The sequence below is a fragment of the Suricata suricatta genome, chromosome 8, assembly GCF_006229205.1.
Source record: "Suricata suricatta isolate VVHF042 chromosome 8, meerkat_22Aug2017_6uvM2_HiC, whole genome shotgun sequence".
NCBI lineage: Eukaryota > Metazoa > Chordata > Mammalia > Carnivora > Herpestidae > Suricata > Suricata suricatta.
In genome coordinates this window covers 33,396,666-33,418,727 of record NC_043707.1, presented here as the reverse complement: position 1 = coordinate 33,418,727, position 22,062 = coordinate 33,396,666, and the positions used below count along the sequence as shown (strand labels likewise).

The window sequence follows — 22,062 nt, the reverse complement described above, 5'->3', positions numbered from 1 at the left end:
TAAAAAAATGTAAAAGAAAGTCTTCTTAAAGATAAGCATTGTATATAAAATAACTGATTCTTTTTAATTTTTTTGGGTCCCAGCTACAAGTCTGGAAACATATATGAAGGTCATTGGGAAAACAACGTGCGCCACGGGGAAGGCAGGATGAGGTGGCTGACTGCGAGCGAGGAGTACATGGGTCGATGGGAGAAGGGCGTCCAGGTACGGCGCCCGCGGGGGCTTCCGGAGCCCAACGTCACTTGGCATGTCGTCCAGTTACCTGAAACTTCAGCCCTGCTAAACGTAGAAACCCAAAATACGATATGCTGGCCCAAACCATCTTTTCTTAGTGCAATTTTATTATTTAGGTTTTTCTAAAAGTCTTACACATGAGTGAGCAAAAATCTTTTTTAATATTTATTTTGAGAGAGAAAGAGTGTGCGAGTGGGGGGAGGGGCAGAGAGAGAGGGAGAGAGAGAATCCCAAGCAGGCTCCACATGGTCAGTGTGATTCAGGGCTCGATGCCACAAACCACAAGATCATGACCTGAGCCAAAAGCACAAGTCGGACTCAACCTCCTGATCCACCACCTGGGTCCCCCCCAAGCAAGCAAATCTCAATGCGCCTGTTTCGTGTGTACGCCGTAGGAGCAGTGTATTTCCTGCCAGAAAAGACAGGCTTTATATGGTTAGTTTTATACAAGCTTGGGTTTTCTAATAAATCTGCATATTAATCTGGTAATTGAAGGCCTTGCTGAACTAACATAATAGTTCTGGTCAGTTTTTTGTAGGTTCTTTGGGATTTTTTATGTAGACAATCACGTTGTCTGCAAACACAGTCAACTTTGTCTTTCTTTCTCATCTGTATGCCTTTGTTCTCTTGCCTGTTGCACTGGCTCTCACCTCTGATGTGGTACAAAATATGAGTGGAGGGGCAGACAGCCTTGCCTTGTGCCTTAGCGCAGTGGGAGAGCATTCAGTCTCTTGTCATGGGTGATGTTTGCTGTGGGTTCTTCATGGATCCTCTTTATCAGGAAGAGCAATCATTTATTTATTAAAAATTTTTTTTTATTATTTTTGTTTGTTTTTGAGAGAGAGTGAGTGTGAGTTGGGGAGGGGCAGAGAGAGAGGGAGACAGAATCTGAGGTAGGCTCCAGGCTCCAAGCAGTCAGCACAGAGCCTGACAAGGGGCTCGAACCCGTGAGCTGTGAGATCATGAGCTGAGCCAAAGTTGGACGCTTAACCAACTGAGCCACCCAGGTGCCCCAAGAGAGAGCAATCATTTATTAAGAGAAAGCTCTCTCATTCTTAATTTGCTTACAGATTTTATCATGAATGGACGGGAAGTTTGTCTAATGTTTTTCTGCCTCTGGTGGGAGGAGCAGGTGGTTTTTCTTCTCTAGTCTGTTGATCATGTTGAATTACATGGACATTTACTTCACTTTACGTTTTTACTTTATTTCCAGTTAGTTCATGTACAGTATTAGTTTCAATACCCGACACCTGTAGACATCACCCTGTGCGCATCACAAGAGTGCTCCTTGATTCCGCCATCTGTTTCTTCCAAACTCCCACCCACCTCCCTTCTGGTAACTCTATATTTAAGAGTCTGTTTCCTGCTCTGACTCTCCCTCGCTCTCAATTTTTTTTCCTTTTGCTTGTTTTATTTCTTAAATTCCACAAATGAGTGAGATCATGGTACATCTCTTTCTCTGGCTGATTTATTTTGTTGACCATTATAGTCTCTAGCTCCATCCATGTCACTGCAAATGGCAATATATATATTCTTTTTGATGGCTGAGAAATAGTCCCTTGTGTATGTATGTATGTGTGTGAGTGTACATACGTGTGTGTACCACATCTTCTTTACCCATTTCTCAATCAATAAACATGGCTGCTTCCATATTGTGGCTGTTTAAAATAATGCTGCTATAAACATAGGGGAGGATGTATCTCTGAATTAGTATTTTTCTATTCTTTGGGTAAATACTCCGTAGTGTGATTGCTGGATTCTAAGATAGTTCTATTTTCAGTTTTTTTGAGGAAAGTCTGTACTGTTCTCCGGAGTGCCTGCAGCTGTTGGCATTCCCACCAACAGTGCAAGAGGGTTCCTTTGTCCCACATCCTCGCCAACACCTGATTTTAGCCATTCTGACAGGTGTGAGGTGATACCTCATTGTAGTTTTGATTTGCATTTCCCTGACACTGATGAGTGACCACGAGCATCTTTTCATGTCTGTTGGCTATCTGGATGTCTTCTTTGGAGAAATGCCTGTTCATGTCTTCTGCCCACTTTTTCATTGGATTTTTTTTGGGTGTTGAGATTTCTGAGTTCTGTATGTATTTTGGATTCTAGCCCTTTGTTGGATACGTTATTTGCAGATGTCTTCGCCCATTTTCTAGGTTGCCTTTTAGTTTTGTTGATTGTTTCCTTCACTGTGCAGAAGCTTTTTATCTTGATGAAGTCCCAATAGCTTATTTTTGTTTTTGTTTCCCTTGTTTCAGGAGACATATCTAGAAAAACGTTGCTCCAGCTGGTGTCAGAGAAATTGCTGCCTATGCTCTTTTCTAGGACTTTCATGGTTTCAGGTCTCACATTTATGTCTTAAGTCCATCTTGAGTTTTTCTATATAGTGTAAGAAAGTGGTCCAGTTTTATTCTTTTACATGTGCCTCTCCAGTTTTTCCATCACCATTTGTTGAAAACACTATCTATTCTTAAAAAATACTTACTAATTTTTAAAAGTTTATTTATTTAGTTTTGAGAGAGACAGTGTGAGTGGGGGAGGTGCAGAGAGAGAGAGAATCCCAGGCAGGTGCCACGCTGCTGGATCAGAGCTTGATGCAGGGCTTAGACTCAGGAAACTGAGATCATGACCTGAGCTGAAACCAAGAGTCAGGTGCTTCACTAATTGCACACAAGTGCCCCTGTCTTTTTTTTTTTTTAGCTTATTTATTTATTTTGAGAGAGACAGAGTATGAACAGGAGAGGGGCAGAATGAAAGGGAGACGTCCAACCAGGCTCTGCACATGGTTGGCGCAGAGCCTGATGCAGGGTTTGAACTCACGAAACTGTGACACTCAACTGACTGAGCCATCCAGGCACCTTGAGACTGTCTTTTTTCCAGTGGATACTCTTTCCTGCTTTGTTGAAGACTAATTGACCGTGTAATTGTGGTTTTATTTCTGGATTTTCTATTCTCTTCTGTTGATTTATGTGTTTATTTTTGTGCTGATGCAATACTGTTTTAATTACTACAGCTTTATAATATAACTTGAAGTCCAGAATCATGCCTCCAGCTTTGCTTTGCTTTTTCTTTTTTCCTTTTTAAAATGTTTTTTTAATGTTTCTTTATTTTTGAGAGAGAGAGAGAGAGAGAGAGAGAGAGTGTGTGTGTGTGTGTGTGTGTGTGTGTGTGTGTGTGTGTGTGTGTGTGTGTGTGAGAGAGAGAGAGAGAGAGAGAGAGAGAGCAGGGATGAAAGAGAGAGAGAGGGAGACACAGAATCCAAAGCAGGCTCCAAGCTATGAACTGTTAGCACAGAGCCCAATGCGAGGCTCGAACTCACAAACTATGAGATCATGACCTGGGCTGAAGTCGGCCACTTAACTGACTGAGCCACCCAGGTGCCTCTGCTTTGCGTTTTCAAGATGCTTTGGCTATTTGGGGTCTTTTGTGGTTCCGTACAAATTTTAGGACTGTTGGTTCTAATTCTGTGAAAAAAGCTGATGCTATTTTGAGAGGGGTTGCATTAAATCTGTAGATTACTGTGGGCCATATAGATATTTTAACAGTTTTTATTCTTCCAATCCATGAGCACGGGGTGTCTTTCCATTTCTTTGTGTTGTCTTCAATTTCTTTCATCAGTGTTTTATAGTTTTCAGAGTATAGCTCTATCACCTTTTTGGTTAGGTTCATTCCTAGATAGCTTATTATTTGTGGGTGCAATTGTAAATAGGTTTTCTTAATTTCTCTTTCTGCTGCCTCATTATTGATGTAGAGTAATGCAACAGATTTCTGTATGTTGCTTTTTGTATCCTGTAACTTTACTGAATTCATTGTTCAGTTCTAGCAGTGTCTTGGTGGAGCCTTCCAGGTTTTCTATATTGACTATCATGTCACCTGCAAATAGTGAAAGTTCTTCTTTGCTGATTAGGATGCGTTTTATTTCCTTTTGTTGTCTGATTGCTGTGGCTAGGACCTCTATATTGAATAATAATGGTGAGAATGGATATCTTTGTCTTGCTCCTGACCATAGTGGAAAAGCTTTCAGTTTTTCCCCATTGAGGATGGTATTAGCTGTGGGTTTTTCATATGTGGTCTTTATTACACTGAGGTATGTTCTAAATCTACTTTGCTGGGGGTGTTTGTCATAAATGGATGTTGTACTTTGTCAAATGCTTTTTCTGCCTCTATTGAAATGATCATGTGGTTCTCCTTTCTCCTGTTGATGTGATGTGTCACATTGATTGATTAGTGAATATGTTTTATATATTTGGGTGCTTTCATATTGGACACATAAATATTTACAATTGTTAGATCTTATTGGTTTGTCCCCTTTATGATGATATAGCGTCCTCCTTTGTCTCCTGCTACAGTTTTTGCTTTATTATTTTTTTAAGTGTTTTTATTTTTGAGAGAAAGAGCTGTAAGCACAGAGCCTGATGCAGGGCTCGAACTCATGAGCTGCGAGGTCATAACCTGAGCTGAAATCAGATGCTTAATGAACTAAGCCACTCAGGTGCCCCGACAGTCTTTGCTTTAATGTCTATTTTATATGATATAAGTATGGTTACTCCAACTTTCTTTTGCCATCAGTTTGCCTGATAGAGATTTCTCCATCCCCTCACTTTCAATACATTGATTTTCAAATGTTGAATGAACCTTGCAATCCAGTGATATCAACACAACATGATTATGATTATATTATCCTTTTTATATCTTGCTGGATGCAATTTCCTAAGACTTTGTTGAGAATTTTTGTGTCTGTGTTCATGAGAGATTTTGATCTTTAGTATTCTTTCCATTTAATATCTTTGCTGGATTTTAGTAACGAGGGTAATGTTGGCTGCATAAAATGAGTTGGGAAATGTTCTCTTTACTTTCCGGAAAGAATTTGTGGAACTGATATTCTCACTTCTTTAGCTATTTACCTGAAGATTCCCATGAAGACTTCTGGGACTGGAGCTATCTTTGTGACAAGATTAATAAGAAGTTAACTGTATATTAACTATAAAATAACAATTAAAAAATAGATAATGCACTATTCAGATTATCTCTTTCTTCTTGAGTAAATTTTGGAAGTTTGTGTTTATTGAAGGAATTTGTCCAATTTATAGAAATTTGCCAGCACATGGTTGTTCATAATAGTCTCTTGTTACTCTTTTAATCCATATTATAGAGGATCTGTAGTGATGTTCCCTCTTTCTCCCGGTATCAGTAACTTGTGTTTTCTCTTTTTTCTTCAGTCTTTCTAGAGATATATCCATGTCATGAAAATTCTCTAAGAGCCAGTTTTAGTGCTATTTATTTTCTCTTGATCTTTTTGAGTTTTTAACTTGATACCTGCTCCTTGTTATTATTTCCTTCTACATTCTTCAGGGTTTTTTTTTAAAAAATCTTTTTAAATGTTTTATTTAGTTTTTTGATACAGAGAGAGACAGAGCATGAAGGGGGAGGGGCAGAGAGAGAAGGAGACACAGAACTGGAAGCAGGCTCCAGGTTCTGAGCTGTCTGTACAGAGCCTGATGCGGGGCTCGAACCCACGAATGTGAGATCTGACCTGAGCCGAAGCCGGAGGCTTAACCGACTGAGCCACCCAGGCGCCCTACATTCTTCAGGTTTAAAATGCTCTTCTTAGCACTGGGTGTTGTATGGAAACCAATTTGACAATAAACTATTTAAATAAATAAATAAATAAATAAATAAATAAATAAAATAAAAGTAGAATTTCTGGAAAAAAATGCTCTTCTTTTTGAGTTGTAGTATGGAAGCTTTATTGATTTGAGACATTTCTTCTTTTTGAATACAAGTACTTAATAATAAAATTTTTTCTCTTAGCACTGTTTTATCCGCATCCCATTAATTCTGATATGTTTTTAACTTTTGTTCAGTTCAAACATTTTCTAATTTCCCTGTGACTTCCTTTTTGGCCTATAAATTATCTTGATGTATATTGCTTAATCTCCAGATGTTGGGAGATTTTTTTCCAGATTTCTTTCTGTTGCTTTTTGTTTGTTTTGTTTAATTCTACTGTGATCAGAGAACATACTTTGTATGATTACATTTCTTTTAAATATGCTGTGGTTTATTTTATGGCCTAGAACATGGTCTTTCTTGGTGAATGTTATGTGCATTTCTGCTTTTGTTGACTGGAGTGTTCTGTGGATGCCACTTAGGTAAGTTGGTTGGTAGTGCTCTTTATCACGTTTCTTTTATATCACATTACTCTCTTCTGTCTACTTTTTCTGCCCATTTCTCGGAGGAAAGTGTTGAAGTGTCCAAGTATAATTGTAGATTTGTCTATTTTTTCTCTCAAATCTATCAATTTTTGTTTTATATTCTTAAGGCTCTGTTGTGAGGTATAGAATTGTTACATCTTCTTGGTGAGTTGACCCTTTTTATCATGTTGTAATGTCCCTCTTTAGCCCTGATCATTTCTATTCCTCTGAAGTCTTTTCTGATAGGAATATAGCTACCCCAGCTTTTGTTTTTCTTTTTAATTGTGGTGAAATGCACATAACATTTACCATCTCAACCATCCTTAAGTGTCCAGCTCAGGGGCATTAAGCACATTCACACTGTTGTGAATCGCCTCCATCCGTCTCCAAGAACTCTTCCTCTTCCCAAACTGAGACTCTGTCCCCATTAAATGCTCACTCCCCATAACTCCTCCTCTCACCCCCTGCCCTGTCACCCACCATCTATTTTTGGTCCCTTTGAATCTGATTCCTTTAGGTGCCTCATATAAGGGGAATTATATAGTATTTGTCCTTTTGCAACTGGCTTATTTCACTTAGCATAATGTTTTCAAGTTCCATTCACTTTATAGTATGTGTCAGAATGTCCTTCCTTTATAAATTTTTTTAATTTATATTTCATTTTTGAGAGACAGAGTGTGGTCAATCAGGGGAAGGGCAGAGAGTGAAGGAAACACAGAATCTGAAGCAGCCTCCAGGCTCTGAGCAAGAGTTCAGCACAGAGCCCGATGTGGAGCTCGAACCTACGAACCACGAGATCATGACCTGAGCTGAAGTCGGACACTCAACCGACTGAGCCCCCAGGCGCCCCATAGAATGTCCTTCCTTTTAAAGGCTAAATTATATTCCACTCTATGTTTATATCATCATCCATTTGTGTGTTCATTCATCCATCGACATATCCTTGGGAGGCTTCCACCTTTCGGCTGTTGCAAATAATGCTGCTGTGAGCATGAGTGCACACATATTTGTTTGATTCTCTGCTTTCAATTCTTTTCAGTCTATACCCAGAAGTTCTAGAAAGACCCCAGAGTCATCTCATTTTTGAAAAGCATGTGTGTGTGTTTATGTGTGTTATGTATACTTATAATATGTTGGCCTAGTACATATAGCTGCATGTGCCTGGGGAAAATACAGATGAATTCTCAAACTCTCAAGTAATGGTTACTTCTGCAAAGTGGGAATGGAGAAGGGGCATTTTAAAAATCCATCTGTATGTTAAAAATAAATATAATTTAAGATAATAATCAGAATCAAGCCATGAAGGAACTTTATATACACTCTCTTCAGTCTTTACATCCATGCTATAGGGTTGGTGTCATTTTTGTTTTATAGATGAAACTCACAGGGCTTAAATAGTTTGTCTTAGATTCAAAGGCTGGTTAGTAACTGATGGTGCAGAGACTGAACCCAAGTCTGTGTGACTCTAAAATCCATGTTCTTTGTCCCTTCAAGTGGGTTATTGTTATGATCGGTTGAATTTTAAAAGGATTCAGGTAAAAAGAGGACCTATTTTGAGCATGCCTCATGGAAACTTGCTTTCTTTGCAGAACGGCTTTGGAACTCATTCATGGTTTCTAAAGAGGATCCCCCACTCCCAGTACCCTTTGCGAAATGAGTACATGGGACAGTTTGTGAATGGAGTCCGTCATGGCCGCGGGAAGTTTTACTACGCCAGTGGAGCCATGTATGATGGAGAATGGGTCTCCAATAAAAAACATGGCATGGTGAGTGCAGATGTGTGAAGAGTAAATTTTAAAGATTTGGTAAAACAACTAAAATATGGTAAAAGGCATGTCATTCTCTGTCTGGTAAAGTGCATAACCCATTTTTGCGTGGGAGAGCTTACTGTCTTGTTATGGTAACTACACGAATTTTAAAATAATTTCCAATGTATCATCATATCTAAAGGTATATTTAGAAGTTATTTAATTGGTTTATGTTATGTACATACGTGTGTGTTACGGTGGTTTTGGTCACAAGCAATGGAACATTTAGCTTAATAATCCATAAATGACAAAGAACAAGTGGATTTGGCGGCACCTGGGGGGCTCAGTTGGTTAAGCGTCCAACTCTTGGTTTCAGCTCAGGTCATGATGTTATGGTTCGTGGGTTCAAGCCCCACCTCAGGCTCTGTGCTGATGGTGTAGAGCCTGGTTGGGATTCTCTTTCTTCCCCTCCCCCGTGCTCATGAGCTCTCTCTCTCTTTCAAAATAAATACTTTTTAAAAAAAGGGATAAGTGGGTTTCAAGGTTGGTTTGATCCAGCAACTCAGTGATGTGAAGGGTTTTCTTCCATCTCCCCAGGATGTCTCCTGCCATGATGTCAGCTTCACCCTTAGGCTGCCCCTCCCCCATGACCACAAGAAGTGGCTGTGGTTCCAGGCTTCATATCCACATACACACTAAGTAGAAGGAGAGCAGAGACTCTTTTCCAGAAAGTTTTCCACAAATGTCTTTAGTTTGGCTGAGCCGACTTGGGTCATGTGCTTACCTCTCAATCAGACTGACTATTGGCCTGGGTTCCATAAATTCCTAGAGAGCCCCTGTTTGGTGATAGGCACTTTACTGGTCACTAGCATATTTTGGTAAGATACTAAGTTGTGGGATGGATGGGAAAGGAGGAGGAGGAAGAGAGAGGATTTACTGTGATGTGAGACTCTTAAGAGCCTGATTCTATGTGGGCTAAGTGCATATCTTTAAAAAAATGTTTTTAATGTTATTTATTTTTGAGAGAGAGAGGTGCAAGGGGAGGGGCAGAGAGAGAGGGAGACACAGAATCGGAAGCAGGCTCCAGGCTCTGAGCTGTCAGCACAGAGCCCGGAATGGGGCTCAAATCCACGGACTCTGAGATCATGACCTGAGCCAAAGTCAGAAGCTTAACTGACTGGACCACTCAGGCGCCACAGGCTAAGTGCATATCTTAAAAACAAACAAACAAAAACTCCAAGACTTTGAAAAAGGTACACACATCACCAGTGGTTTTCCTGAACTGTAATCTTTCTGTCTGCAGGGCCGATTAACGTTCAAGAACGGACGTGTGTATGATGGTGCATTTTCCAATGACCACGTAGTGGAGTTTCCAAATCTTGAAATTGAGTTCCTAAGTCACCTGGATCTGTCTGAAGAATCTTCCTTCAGGGACTGGTGCCACAGAACCTCCATCAGTCCTGGTAGGGGGTGTTCATCTGTCCGCTGCACTCAACTTACCCTGTGTTATTCGTGGAATCCACTCATCAAAATACACCAACTGCTTTAGAAAATCTAAGTTTCCTGAGAGAAACTGTTGTCTTCTTAAAAAAGTTTTTTAATATTTTTTTTTACATTTATTGATTTTTGAGAGACAGAGTGTGATCAGGGGAGGGGCAGAGAGAGAAAGAGACACAGAATCCCAAGCAGGCTCTAGGCTCTGAGCAAGAGCCCAAAGTGGGGCTTGAACCCATGAACCATGAGACCATGACCCGCACTGAAGTCAGACACTGTACCAACTAAGCCACCCAGGTGCCCTGAAACTGCTTTCTTTATAGGTTTTTTTGAATACTCTTGTATCCTACTTTGATGGAAAATCCTTTTTTTTTAATTTTAGAGAGAGAACAAATGTGTGAATGGGGGAAAGAGGCAGAGGCAGAGAATCTTAAGCAGGCTCTATGCTTAGTGTGAAGGCTGACACAGAGCTTGATCCCACAACCCTGGGATCATGACCCAAGCAGAAATCAAGAGTCAGATGCTCAACCGACTGAGCCCCCCAGGTGCCCTGGTAGAAAATCATTTGACATAATATTGAAAAAAATTTCTTTTAACTTCCAAAATTATTTATTTTTCCCCCCCAAAAGCATTTTAATTTACTAGTTGAAATGGTAATATTAAAAACTTTTAACATTGTTTTTCACAAGTATCCCCTTTCTTTGCCTTTATTTGCTAGAAATTACCAGAAAGCTTGATGGCACTGGAAGTACTTCTGTGTTAGGGTCGGGCATTGAGCTGAATCTAAGTTTTTTGCTGAATAAGTACCCTGAGAAAGATCAAGCAGAGGAAAAAAAGCAGGTAAAAACCTTTTGTATTGTTATACATTTACATTTTGGGCTTAAATATTAAGAGCCTCCAGAGTCTTGGGAAAATACTGCTGATGGCGGTTCTCCTGAGTTGAGTGTCTTTTACACGCCTGACACATGCTGTGTGTACCATCCCATCTAAGCTGCACGGCAGCCTTAGTGGACAGGCTTTGTGAGAAAACAGAAGCCCAGATCGAGAGACTCATTGATTACCGCCTCAGAGCCCATCAGGCTAAAGTTAACCTCCACCCCCAGCTCGGTCTCAAGGCCAAGGCTGTGGCCATCCCACCCGGCAGGACATGAATTCTGCTGTGCATTATTATGGGCTGCTGGGATTCAAAAGAACTTCAACCCCTTAGAAATCACTGCAACTCTAGAAATCCATGGAGCCAGAGAAAAGTCTGTGTACCCAGACCTCATTTGATGAACATCTGGAAAATCCCATCCACCAAATTACACGTTGGCATCGTGATTCCCTCTCTGCGGCTTGGGATGAGTCTTCCATGAAACCACGGATGAAGACGTTTGCAACAAGAGCACCACTGGTACCTCGAGACCGCAAGGCAGAGGGGCCCTTGCTGGTGCCGGCCTCCTCTGGTCCCAGTCTGTGGGTCTCAGGGCAAGGACTCTCCACCCCCACACCCCGTCTTCTTCTCGGGCCCAACGCCATACTTCAGGCTCCTGGTATCCCTCACTCCGTCTGCTGTCAGACTGTCACTAAAAACAAGAACTTCTAGGGGTACCTGGGTGGCTCAGTTGGTTAAGTGTCTGACTTCAGCTCAGGTCATGATCTCACGGTTTGTGGGTTCGAGCCCCGTGTCGGGGTCTGTGCTGACAGCTTGGAGCCTGGAGCCTGCTTCACACTCTGTGTCTCCGTCTCTCTCTGCCCTTCCCCTGCTCACGCTCTGTCTCTGTCTCTCAAAAATAAATAAACATTAAGAAAAAGGAACTTCTATGACTTTCTCTAGTCACAAAAATGGTACACAACACCTATAGGAAATTTAGAAAATGCAGATAAGAAAAAGTAAAAAGTTCACCCAGACAAATGTGGGGACTGCCTTTCCAGTTTTCTTCTGAATAAACATAACTAGAACTAAGAGAATTCTGTTCATCTGATGTCTGTGTGTACTTAATAATAGCTATTCAGTGCCATTCAGTGTTCTCCTACAATATAATTTTTAGATGAATAAACATCCATTGATAAACCAAAAGAGGAGGGATTTTCTTACATTATTTTTTTCTTTTTGGTTTACGTATGTATCGTTCACTTTCCACTTTGGAGTTCTTGTCATGTCAACACAGGGGGTCCTTTAAAAATTACGGATTTGGGGGCACCTGGGTGGCTCAGTTGGTTAAGCGCCTGACTTTGGCTCAGGTCATGATCTCGCAGTCTGTGAGTTCGAGCCCCATGTCAAGCTCTGTGCTGACAGCTTGGAGCCTGGAGCCTGCTTCAGACTCTGTGTCTCCCTCTTTGCCCACCCTTACTCATGCTCTGTCTCTCTCTCTCTCTCTCTCTCTCTCTCTCTCTCTCTCTCTCTCTCAAAAGTAAGTAAATATTAATTTTAAGAAATAAAAACTATGGATTTAAAATCTATCCTATTTCATAATTACAAAAGCTGTATAGGACCTAGAAAGTGAAAAACTTCTGTAACTCAGTAGTTTGGAAATGCCTCCAAAAATATTATTTTATAGTTTTTTTTTTTTTTTTTTTTTAGAAAGAGAGTGCAAGCAGGGGAGAAAGGCTGGGGGGAGAGGGAGAGAGAGAATCTTAGGCTCCCTGCCCAGTGCGGATTGCCACTCGGGGCCTGAACCGAGGAGCCGTGAGATCATGGCCTGAGCCGAACTCAAGAGTCAGGCGCTTAAGTGACTGAGCCCCCCAGACCCTCCTGATAACAGCGCATTTTTTAATGTTATTCAGAAATTGCATTTTATTGACCTGGCGACAAGCAGGGAAAATTGAACTTTGTTGAGCTCTTGCAGCGGTCCACAGTAACTGCTGTTACTTCACGTGTGCTGTCTCGTGTCATTTATAGAAGAGGTGTTGTTTCTTTTCCTTTTGTTCTTATTAGGTAAGATTAAGATGTGCATGGCTTTCTCTTTGTAGGTGGAATATGCTGTCTTAAGAAATATTACAGAATTAAGACGAATCTACAGCTTCTACAGCAGCCTGGGATGTGACTGCTCTCTGGATAACACCTTTCTGATGACAAAGCTTCACTTCTGGAGGTTTCTAAAAGATTGCAGATTTCATCACCATAATGTAACTCTTGCTGATATGGACAGGGTATTAAGTGGTGAGTATTCCCAGTCCCTTTTTGTCTTTTGGTTTGAAGAGTAGTGAAACCAGTCAGGAGCTGTGGAGGGGTGAGGAGGGCAAATGCCGGGAGACGCCTTCCTACAGCAGGGCCTGTGAGCCAACGCCAGCCCCCTGCCTGTTCTTATAAAGTTTTATTGGAACACAGCCATGTCCATTTTCTCATGCATTGTCTGCAGCTGTTTTTTCCCCTATCACGTCAGAACTGAGGGCTTGTGACAGAGACTGCCTCGCCCACAAAGCCTAAAATATTTCCTGTGTGGCTCTTGGCAGAAAAGTTTGCCTGTCTCCGAACTATAGTTGAAAACAACCCACTGAATTGTGAGGTCAAAAGCAGAGAGGATCAGGGAGGCCCAGTAGCCAAGAAAACACTTGAGGTGGGCTTGGGCTTGATTTCAAATTAGAAAGTTCATGGAGATAGATTTAACAACTTTAAAGGTTTTATTCCTTTCAGCTGAATTCTGGAAAGCAGGCCCTGACAACCTCACATTATCTACTTGAAAAACAAAATATTAGAACTAATACTTATTTACTTGAAATGTAAGTGTTTGACACAGATTTTGAGTCCATTTAGAATCAGAACCCTCATCAGAACCGAATGGGGCTCACTGCTCCAAATTCTGAAAAACACTGGGACAAGGTATCTTGTAACTTTCCCGAAAAGTGAGTAGGTCTTTCGTGTGGTACTTAAGTTTTAGGTGGATGTGTATATGCTGATCATAGTATTCACTAGGAGAAAAGGTACTCCGCCACACTCAGTTCTTTGACTTGTATACCAGGAGCAAAGAAAACAAAAGGCTTTAGAAAATATGAGGTGTCAAGAATGAACTCATGACATTTGCAACCAACATAGATGGATATTGAGGGTGTTCGGCTAAGAGAAATAAGACACAGATAGACAAATAGCATATGATCTCGCTTGTATGTCAAATCTAAAAAAACAAAGAAGGAGCACCTGGGTGGCTCAGTGGTTTAAGCCTCCAACTCTTGATTTGGCTCAGGTCATGATCTCATGGTTCATGGGATTGAGTTTGGCATGAGCCTCTGTGTGGACAGCTTGGATCTGGCTTGGGATTCTCTCTCTCTTTCTCTCTCTCTTTCTCTCTCTCTCTCTCTCTCTCTTTCCCTCTCCCTCTCCCACTTGCAACTCACTCTTGCTCTCTCTCTCTCTCTCTCAAATAATTAAACATTAAAAAATAATAAAATTAAATAAAAATTTAAAAAACTAAGAAACAAGCTCACAGACATAGAGAACAGAGCAGTGGTTGCCAGAGGGGAGGGATCGATGGGATGGGCAAAGGGGTCAAAAGGTATAAACTTCCAGCTACAAGATAAATAAGTTATGAGGATGGAATGTACAGCATGGTGACTGTAATTAAAAATAAAGGTTATTATATTTGAAAGTTGCTAAGAGGTCAGTCTTAAAAGTCCTCTCCACAAGAATGAAAGAGAAATTTTTTTAACTACAGAGGTGAAAGATGTCAACCAGACTTTGGTGATCATGTTGCAGCATCTAGTGAATGGTGTCATACAATGTTATATGTCATTTCTACCTGAATTTAAAAAAGTACTAGGCAAGGCACTGTGTGATTCAATTGGTTGAGTGTCTGACTTCGGCTCAGGTCATGATCCATGGACCCTGAGTTCAAGCCCCACGTTCAGCTCTGTGCTGACAGCTCAAAGCCTGGAGCCTGCTTCGGATTCTGTGTCTCCCTCTTTCTCTGCCCCTCCGCTGCTCATACTCTGTCTCTCAAAAATAAATAAACATTAAAAAATCTTTTAAAAAGTACCAAGCATCCTTTCCAATTTCCTTTATTTTAGCCAATAATGATATTCCGGTCGAAGAAATTCATTCTCCATTTACGACAATATTTTTGAGAACATTTCTGAATTATCTCCTGCAGTTGGCTTACCACATCCATCACAAAGAGTTTCAGTAAGTACCACTTCCGAAGCTCTGAGGGGTGAGGCAGATCTAGTCATTACTGAGCACCAGTGGTGCCCGATTTTCTTCCATGTGCGTTGTTACTGGTACATACTCCCAAAGCGAAGGGCCAGAACCAAAAGCGTTTCACAAATATTAAGCACAAACCCATCAGATGCCAGATTACAATTCTGAACCCCCTTCAGAGGTGAGTCATATTTCAAGGTTGCAAATCACTCTGAGGGTTTTAATCGGAGATAAAAACCAGCCCTTTTTTAGGCCAGAATTTCCCCATCTTTCTCAGAGAAAAATCAATCCAAATCTTTTTCTATTTGGAAACACATTTAGTTTTCCAGGAGTGTTGCCACATCAGTACTAGAGTTCCGCTACACCCTCACCCGCTGCCCCGAACAATAACATTGTAGGCGACCGTGGTGCACCTGTTGATACTAAGAAATTAACGTTGGCATCTACTATTAACTAAGTTACAGGTGTTATTAGGGTTTTCCGAGTTTTCCCACTCATGTCCCTTTTCTGATCCATGTTCTTAGCGTTTAGTTGTCCTATCTCCTTAGTCCCTACAACCTGTGATAATTTCTTGGACTTTGTCTTTTATGGCCTTGACTCTTTGGAAAACAGTTGGTCAGTTATCTCATAAAATGTCCCTTGGTTTTGTTCTGTTGATGTGTTTTCATCATTGCACTGAGGCTTGGGTTTGGGGGAAGAACACCATGGAGGTGAAATGCCCCTGACTGTACATCACATCGGGGGTACGGGGCGTTGACCTGTCTCATTACTGGTGATGTTAGCCTTGATCACTCAGTTAAAGTGGAGGCAGCCACACTTCTCTACCATGAACCTATGATGTCTCCCTTTCTGTACTCTCGTGGTTTGAGCAAATGACTAAGTCCACGCCACACTCAGGGACAGAGGAATTAGGTTCTACCTCCTGGACAGAGGGCTGATTAGATCTTTCTTGTCAGAAACAGAAGCCCATCGCTCTTTCTGTGTTTTACCAAACTGATGACTGAGAACATTCAGCCAAATGCTGGCTATGTAAAAGGTAAATAAAAAAACCAATAGCATTATATTTTTTATCTTTTTTTTTTAAGATGTAGCTTTGTAATCGTTTTTGATGATATATCTTTGCATTATGTTTTTAGGCAGTTTATTCAGTGAGCAACAGCGGACACTCTATTCCATGAGTTACATCAGCAAGAGCTGGGAGATTTATACAGCTTACTGCAGACCGCGTGCCACTCCTCCCCATGAGCTGTCCATGAAGGTGCGACACTTCCTCTGGATGTTGAAAGTAAGCGCTCATGATCGAGACTGGTTTTACGTTATATATATTGTAACATACAATGTTTCTTATTTTTGAGAGAGTGCAAGTGGGGGAGGGGCAGAGAGAGGGAGATAGAGGACCTGAAGCAGGCTTTGTGCTGACAATGGTGAGCCCGAAGTGGGGTTCAAACTCATGAACTGTGAGATCATGACCTGAGCCAAGGTCAGAGGCTCAATCAACTGAGCCACCAGGCACCCTGAGACCGGTTTTGTATTAATAGGCATTTGAGTTTTCATTAAAGAAAGGCGACATGTTCTAACGACGACACACAGATAACAAGGTGAAGATCTAGGATGGATTTTCATAGCCGTCGAATGTTTGCTGGGCCTCTTCCGTCAGAAGCGAGTAATTCCGGGGTCCAGGAACACTGGCCCTAGGTGCTTCCTTCCCAGGGAGGGGAGCGGCACGGGCGGCGGGGCCCCAGTGTCTTTGCAAATGCAGACCTTGCAGTGTAAGAGAAGACGGGGTGGTATTATTTATCAGAAAGTATTATTTATCAGAAAGTAACTCAAAGAAGTTATTAGTTTAAAAGTCAGTGAGAACACCTAGTTTATATAACAGTCTCATCCTATTGGTAGTTTTTGTTTGAATTCACACCTGTGGGAAGTTAAATGATGAAATGGAAAGGGTCGAATACTAACAGGAAATAGGGAAAAGTCTAACAGCGTCATATGCATATGAAAAACTGACGACAATCTAGTGTCTAATACAGGAAAACAGCTTTTTAGAAGTAGGTGAGTTTGGGGGAGTATTGGACCAGCTGTTGTGCACTTTCCTCCTTTTCCTTTGTGGCCCCTTATTGAAGAAACCAGGTCACGGTCCCTCTGGATTGGTCAGACATTGCTTCGGGCGGGCAGCATCGATCAGAGTTGGCCTCCCCGTTCTCCCTTCCCCTGCCCCTGTATTTCCACGGAAGCAGGACAGTTAGAGGCTTGTTTGGATTCGGGGGTTTTGCCCTGCCTGAAGCCGCAGGTGGTTTTGTGTACTTCCTGTTGCAGTGCCTCTGGAATGTTCCCTCTCAGTGCTGTTGAGATGGACCAGTGGGTTCACCAGGTGTCGGCACGTCCTTCCATTAGAACCTGGGAGTCTTGGGGCGCCTGGGTGGCTCAGTCGGTTAAGTGTCCAACTTCCCCTCAGGTCATGATCTCATGGTTTGTGGGTTCGAGCCCCCCGTGGGACTCTGTACTGACAGCTCAGAGCCGGGAGCCTGCTTCCAAGTGTGTGTCTCCCTCACACTCTCTCTCTCTCTTTCTGTCTCAAAAATAAACAAACACACACAAAAAAAAAGAACTCGGAGCCTGGTTTGCACAGTGCTTAGGACTGCGGGGGGCGGGCCAGCACGGAGCCAGGCCCTAGGGGCGCGCGCTCCCGGTCCTTGCTTTCAGCAGCCCCGACCTCCGTGGAAATGGTGTTTCTGGGTGGAATGCTCTCTGCTTCAGCATCTCAGAGAGCAAAGCTTGTGTTTTCAGCTTCGATGTGGACAGGGGCTTCGCCTGGACTTCCAGCGAGACTGTGTTCAGCCCGACCTGGAGGGTTACTTTCAGAGGGGCCCCTTCCTGAGTGCCCACAGCATCCCGCTCCCTGGGTCCCCCGGCCAGCATTTCGCCACCTGTGCAGCTGGGTTGATATCTCACATCTGGATCATCTATTCTCCCACACCCTCTGTCCTATGTTTATGCTTTTTTTTTTTAAAGTTTATTTATTTATTTGGAGAGAGACAGCCAAGTGGGGGAGGGGCAGAGAGAGAGGGAGAGAGAGAATCCTAAGCAGGTTCTACACTGTCAGCACAGAGCCCGACATGGGGCTCCAACTCAAAAATCACGAGATCATGACCTGAGCTGAAACCAAGAGTCGGACACTTAACCAACTGAGCCACCCAGGTACCTCCTTTCTTTTAAGAACAATTTCTCGCTTTCCCTCTTTTTTTTTTTTTTTAAGTTTATTTATTTTGAGAGAAAGAGTGGGGAGGGACAGAGAGAGGAGAGAGAATCCCCAGGAGGCTCTGTGCTGTCAACGCTGGGTTTGATCCCTTGAACAGTGAGATCATGATCTGAGCCAAGATCTAGAGTCAAATGCTTAACTGACTGAGCCCCCCAGGTGCCCCTGTGTTCATGTTCTAAAAATACTTTTCTTGCAGAGGGATTAGGGAAGGTCTGGAGAGATAAATATCAACGTTAATCTAGAATGCGTTTCAAAAGGATCAGTTTCAAAGATATCCATTTCTAGAACACCTCCTTAAAGCGTTATATGGATACAAATTGACATTAAAAATACGTAGCTATCTGTAATTATAGGCCATCACAGTTTAATTGATTGTTTCTTTTGCAGGACTTTAAAATGATAAATAAAGAATTAACACCAGTGAAATTTGTGGAGGTCATCGCAGAGGATAATCCTTTCATGCATGATGGCATTGACAGCAACTTTGAACTTGAGGTTTGTCAAGAGGTGTCACAAACAGTGCAGATACAATCCAAGAACCAAGATTTGACTGAAAGACTTTCTAACCCCAATACATAAGTATGCATAGGTCTCTCTGCATGTGTACACATGCATACATGTATGCATGTCCATGTGTATCTGTGTAGCTATCTCGCCTTGACTGTATAGAAAACTAGAGTTTTAATATAATAATATAATATAAAAAAGAATATTTCATTTATCAGGAAACAAAGTCAAAAGAATATAAAACTATAGTTGATCCTTGAACAACGCCAGGGTTGGGGACGCCAACACCTCCACGCAGTCAGAAATTCAGGGATAACTTTTGACTCCCCTAAAACTTAACTGCCCATAGCCCGCTGTGGACTGGAAGCCTTCCTGATCACATACACAGGTGACCAATACATGCTTTGTATTATACGCTGTGTTCTTACAGTAAAGGAAGCCACAGAAAAGAAAACGTTAAGAAAGTCCTCAAGTAAGAGAAAATACATTTTACGGCACTGCCCTGTACGTGTCGGAAAAGATCTGCATATACGCAGGCCCATGAGGGTCACTGTTCCAGGGTCAGCTGTGCGATGCTATTTCTTGGAGAGTTTAGCGATTTAATACACGTGTGTGCTCCTCTGGCGGGCGGTGTGTCCCATGTCCTGTCAAAGGCACTAACTGGTCCCCTCCAGTGAACAGGGTCTAAGTGTCTGGTTTTCAGCACTCCTTGCCGAGGGACAAGTCTCCCCTCCCAGGCTCAGTCTTTGCTTCTGCAAACGGAAGTGGGGCAACTACTTGATCTGTTTTCAGTACACGCCATACCTCCCTCCTTCTCCTCCCCCGGCCCCGGCCGCCAGGAGTGTCTACACCGTGCATTTGCTTCTCGTGGACAGGTCCTAAAGGTGGGGTCCATGTGGCTCCCTCCGCTCGACTGTAACCATTTGTGTTCAGGCCACCAGGGTACCCGTGATGGCCAGCCCAGGGGTCCTGTTCCGTGCACCAGTCCTCCGCCCTACCATGGCCCCTGAAACGTGGTCTCCCCCACCTCCAACCCGTTCCGTCCCTGGTCTTCCTCTTCCCTCACCGCCGGCTCCCTTCTGACTTCTTCAAGGATTCCCCCTCTTCTGCCACACTCCTCAAGTCCAAGGGCCCTGGCATCAAGCTGGGGTCCTCTTGTCCCATGATCTTAAGTGCCACCTTTCTGAAGACAAGGCCATCGTTGGTGTCTCCAACCCAAACCACACTCCCTAGCCCCAGACGGCCTAAGTCAGAGTGGCCCCTCGCACTCCCCACGGCCCAGAATGTCCCATACCCCAAACTGCAGGTGTGACCTCTGTCTTCCACCTGCGGACCTCGGCATCCCGTGTATGGGACACTGATGGCCCCCACCCTTCCGTTGTCAGGCCCCATCCCTCTCGCGATGACTCCTTTCTCTCATACCCCGCATTCACATCTTCGGGCGATCCTGTTGTCTCCAGCTTCAACACGGATCCAAGATATGGCGCCTTCCACCCTGGCCGAGCCACCAATGGGCACCTGGGAAGCTGCAGTGGCTCCTAACTCATCTGGATTCATCTCTTACCCTCCTACTTCCTACCTCCCAGCCAGGTCACGTCCCTCCCCTGCTCACACCCCCCAGGCTTCCCATCTCGCTCGGAGTAAAGGCCCTTGAGATGCCAATGGCGCCATCTTTCTGAGTCCTTGTCTGAATGCTGAGTCACCCCTGCCTCCCTGCGTCCCCTGAACCACCGCCGGGCTCCTACCTCAGGACATTTGAACTTGCTAACCCTCCCCCCACCGCTTCCCGGTGAGGAGGGCCTGAATAACAGAAAAGTACTGCCTGCTTTCTCCCGAGAGCTAGTCGTCAGAGCTCAGGTAGAGCTGGTTCTTTCCGGGGCTGTGGGAAGGGCTCCAGGCCTCGCCTTTCGGCTCCTCGACGGCCGTCTCCTCTTCGTGTCTCTTCATGGTCTCTTCCCGCTATGGATCTGTCTCGGTGTCCAGATCTCCCTCTTACAAGGACAGTGGCCGTGTTGGATTAGGGCCCACCTTCATGATCTCATTTTAACTTGATCTGTAAAGACATCATCTGGGCGGCTTAGTTGATTGAGTGTCCGACTTTGGCTCAGGTCATGATCTCACGGTTTGTGGGTTCGGACCCCACGTCGGGGTCTGTGCTGACAGCTCAGGACCTGGAGCCTGCTTCCGATTCTACGTCTCCCTCTCTCTCTGCCCATTCCCTGCTCGCATCTCTGTCTCTGTCAAATATGAACATAAAATTTTTTTTTATTAATAATAAGATTTTAAAAAAGACATACCAAATAAGGTCACATTCTGAGGTGCTGGGGGTCGACTCCCCTCTTTTTTGGGAGACACAGTTCAGCCCATAACAATGTTCCCCCTCGCCCCCCCCCCAAACTCATGTCCTCATCTCACGTATTAAATACACTCAGCCCCTCCCAGCGTCAATGCTGCGTGAACTTCTCACCGGCCTCTGTGTTGCTTCCACCTCGTGACGCTTGTGAGTTCCCTTCAGATCTTATCCAACCTGTGAGAATAACTTCATCTTGAACAAAAGCTTTGGGCTGTTTTTCTCAACCTGACAGGCAAACATATAAGCCGGGACGCACAGAGTTGGCTAGAGTTGCAACTTGAAGGCAAAATTTTATCCATCTGAACAGCCAGGTGGTGCTGTGTCTTCAGAGTTTGCTCTGCTGGGAAAGAGGTGGGAATAGCATGAGTGGAGCAGGGGCGCCTGGAGGGCACAGTCGGTTAAGTGTCTGGCTTCAGCTCATGATCTCACGGTTTGTGGGTTTGAGCCTTGCATCAGGCTCTGTGCTGACGGGTCAGGTCTTCAGATTCGGTGTCCCCCCCCTCTCTCTGACCCTCCCCTGCTCGTGCTGTCTCTCTCTCTAAAATAAATAAAAACAGTAAAAAAAAAAAAAAAAAAAAAAAGGAACACGAAACCCTTCTTGTTGGAGGTCCTGCCCCCAAAGGGGATGTTTGGTGTCACTTCAAGGCCAGTGACAGTTGGTGCCTGGGTAGGGCAAGGACCCACTGGCCTGTGATTTTACTTAAGATAACAGCTACAGGAGTGCCTGGCTCAGTCTGTTAAGTGTCCGACTTCAGCTCAGGTCACAATCTTGCAGTTCGTGAGATCAAGCCCCGCGTTGGGCTCTGTGCCGACAGCTCAGAGCCTGGAGCCTGCTTCAGATTCTGGGTCTCCCTCTCTCTCTGCCCCTCCCCTACCTGTAGGCTCTCTCTCTGTCTCTCAAAAATAAATAAACATTAAAAAAAGAGAGCAGCTACAAATCCCAGCCACTAATGATTCAGCACTTGACGTAGGCACTTTATTATCAGTGCGGTCCAGCAACTCAGCAAATGGTAGAGCCTCTGCAAAGAGGGGGTTGGCATGTGGGCAGGATCCTCTGGGAGTTTGTTAGGTGGTGAGCAGGGGTAAGGTGGGGTCACAGGAAGAGTCACATTTGGGCACAAGAGACTAAAAGTGTCCTGTCTTTGAACTAAGCAGATGTCTCATTTATC

At 43.5% G+C, this 22,062-nt stretch overlaps 1 protein-coding gene across 3 annotated transcripts in view; it reads left to right on the top strand.

The window, feature by feature from the left end:
* The window catches only part of LOC115298983 (radial spoke head 10 homolog B-like), a 54,780-nt gene that overhangs the window by 14,222 nt on the left and 18,496 nt on the right, over window positions 1–22,062 (top strand). Inside the window, exons 6-14 of one of the 3 annotated variants that reach the window (XM_029948207.1) lie at window positions 84–204; window positions 8,009–8,185; window positions 9,471–9,630; window positions 10,380–10,501; window positions 12,614–12,803; window positions 14,645–14,759; window positions 15,737–15,810; window positions 15,911–16,059; window positions 18,421–18,528. In XM_029948207.1, coding sequence (XP_029804067.1) covers window positions 84–204; window positions 8,009–8,185; window positions 9,471–9,630; window positions 10,380–10,501; window positions 12,614–12,803; window positions 14,645–14,759; window positions 15,737–15,810; window positions 15,911–16,059; window positions 18,421–18,528 — 1,216 coding nt within the window. Of the gene's footprint in view, window positions 1–83; window positions 205–8,008; window positions 8,186–9,470; window positions 9,631–10,379; window positions 10,502–12,613; window positions 12,804–14,644; window positions 14,760–15,730; window positions 15,811–15,910; window positions 16,060–18,420; window positions 18,529–22,062 lie in introns of all 3 variants that reach the window. The other 2 variants (XM_029948206.1, XM_029948208.1) reach the window with 2 other exon arrangements.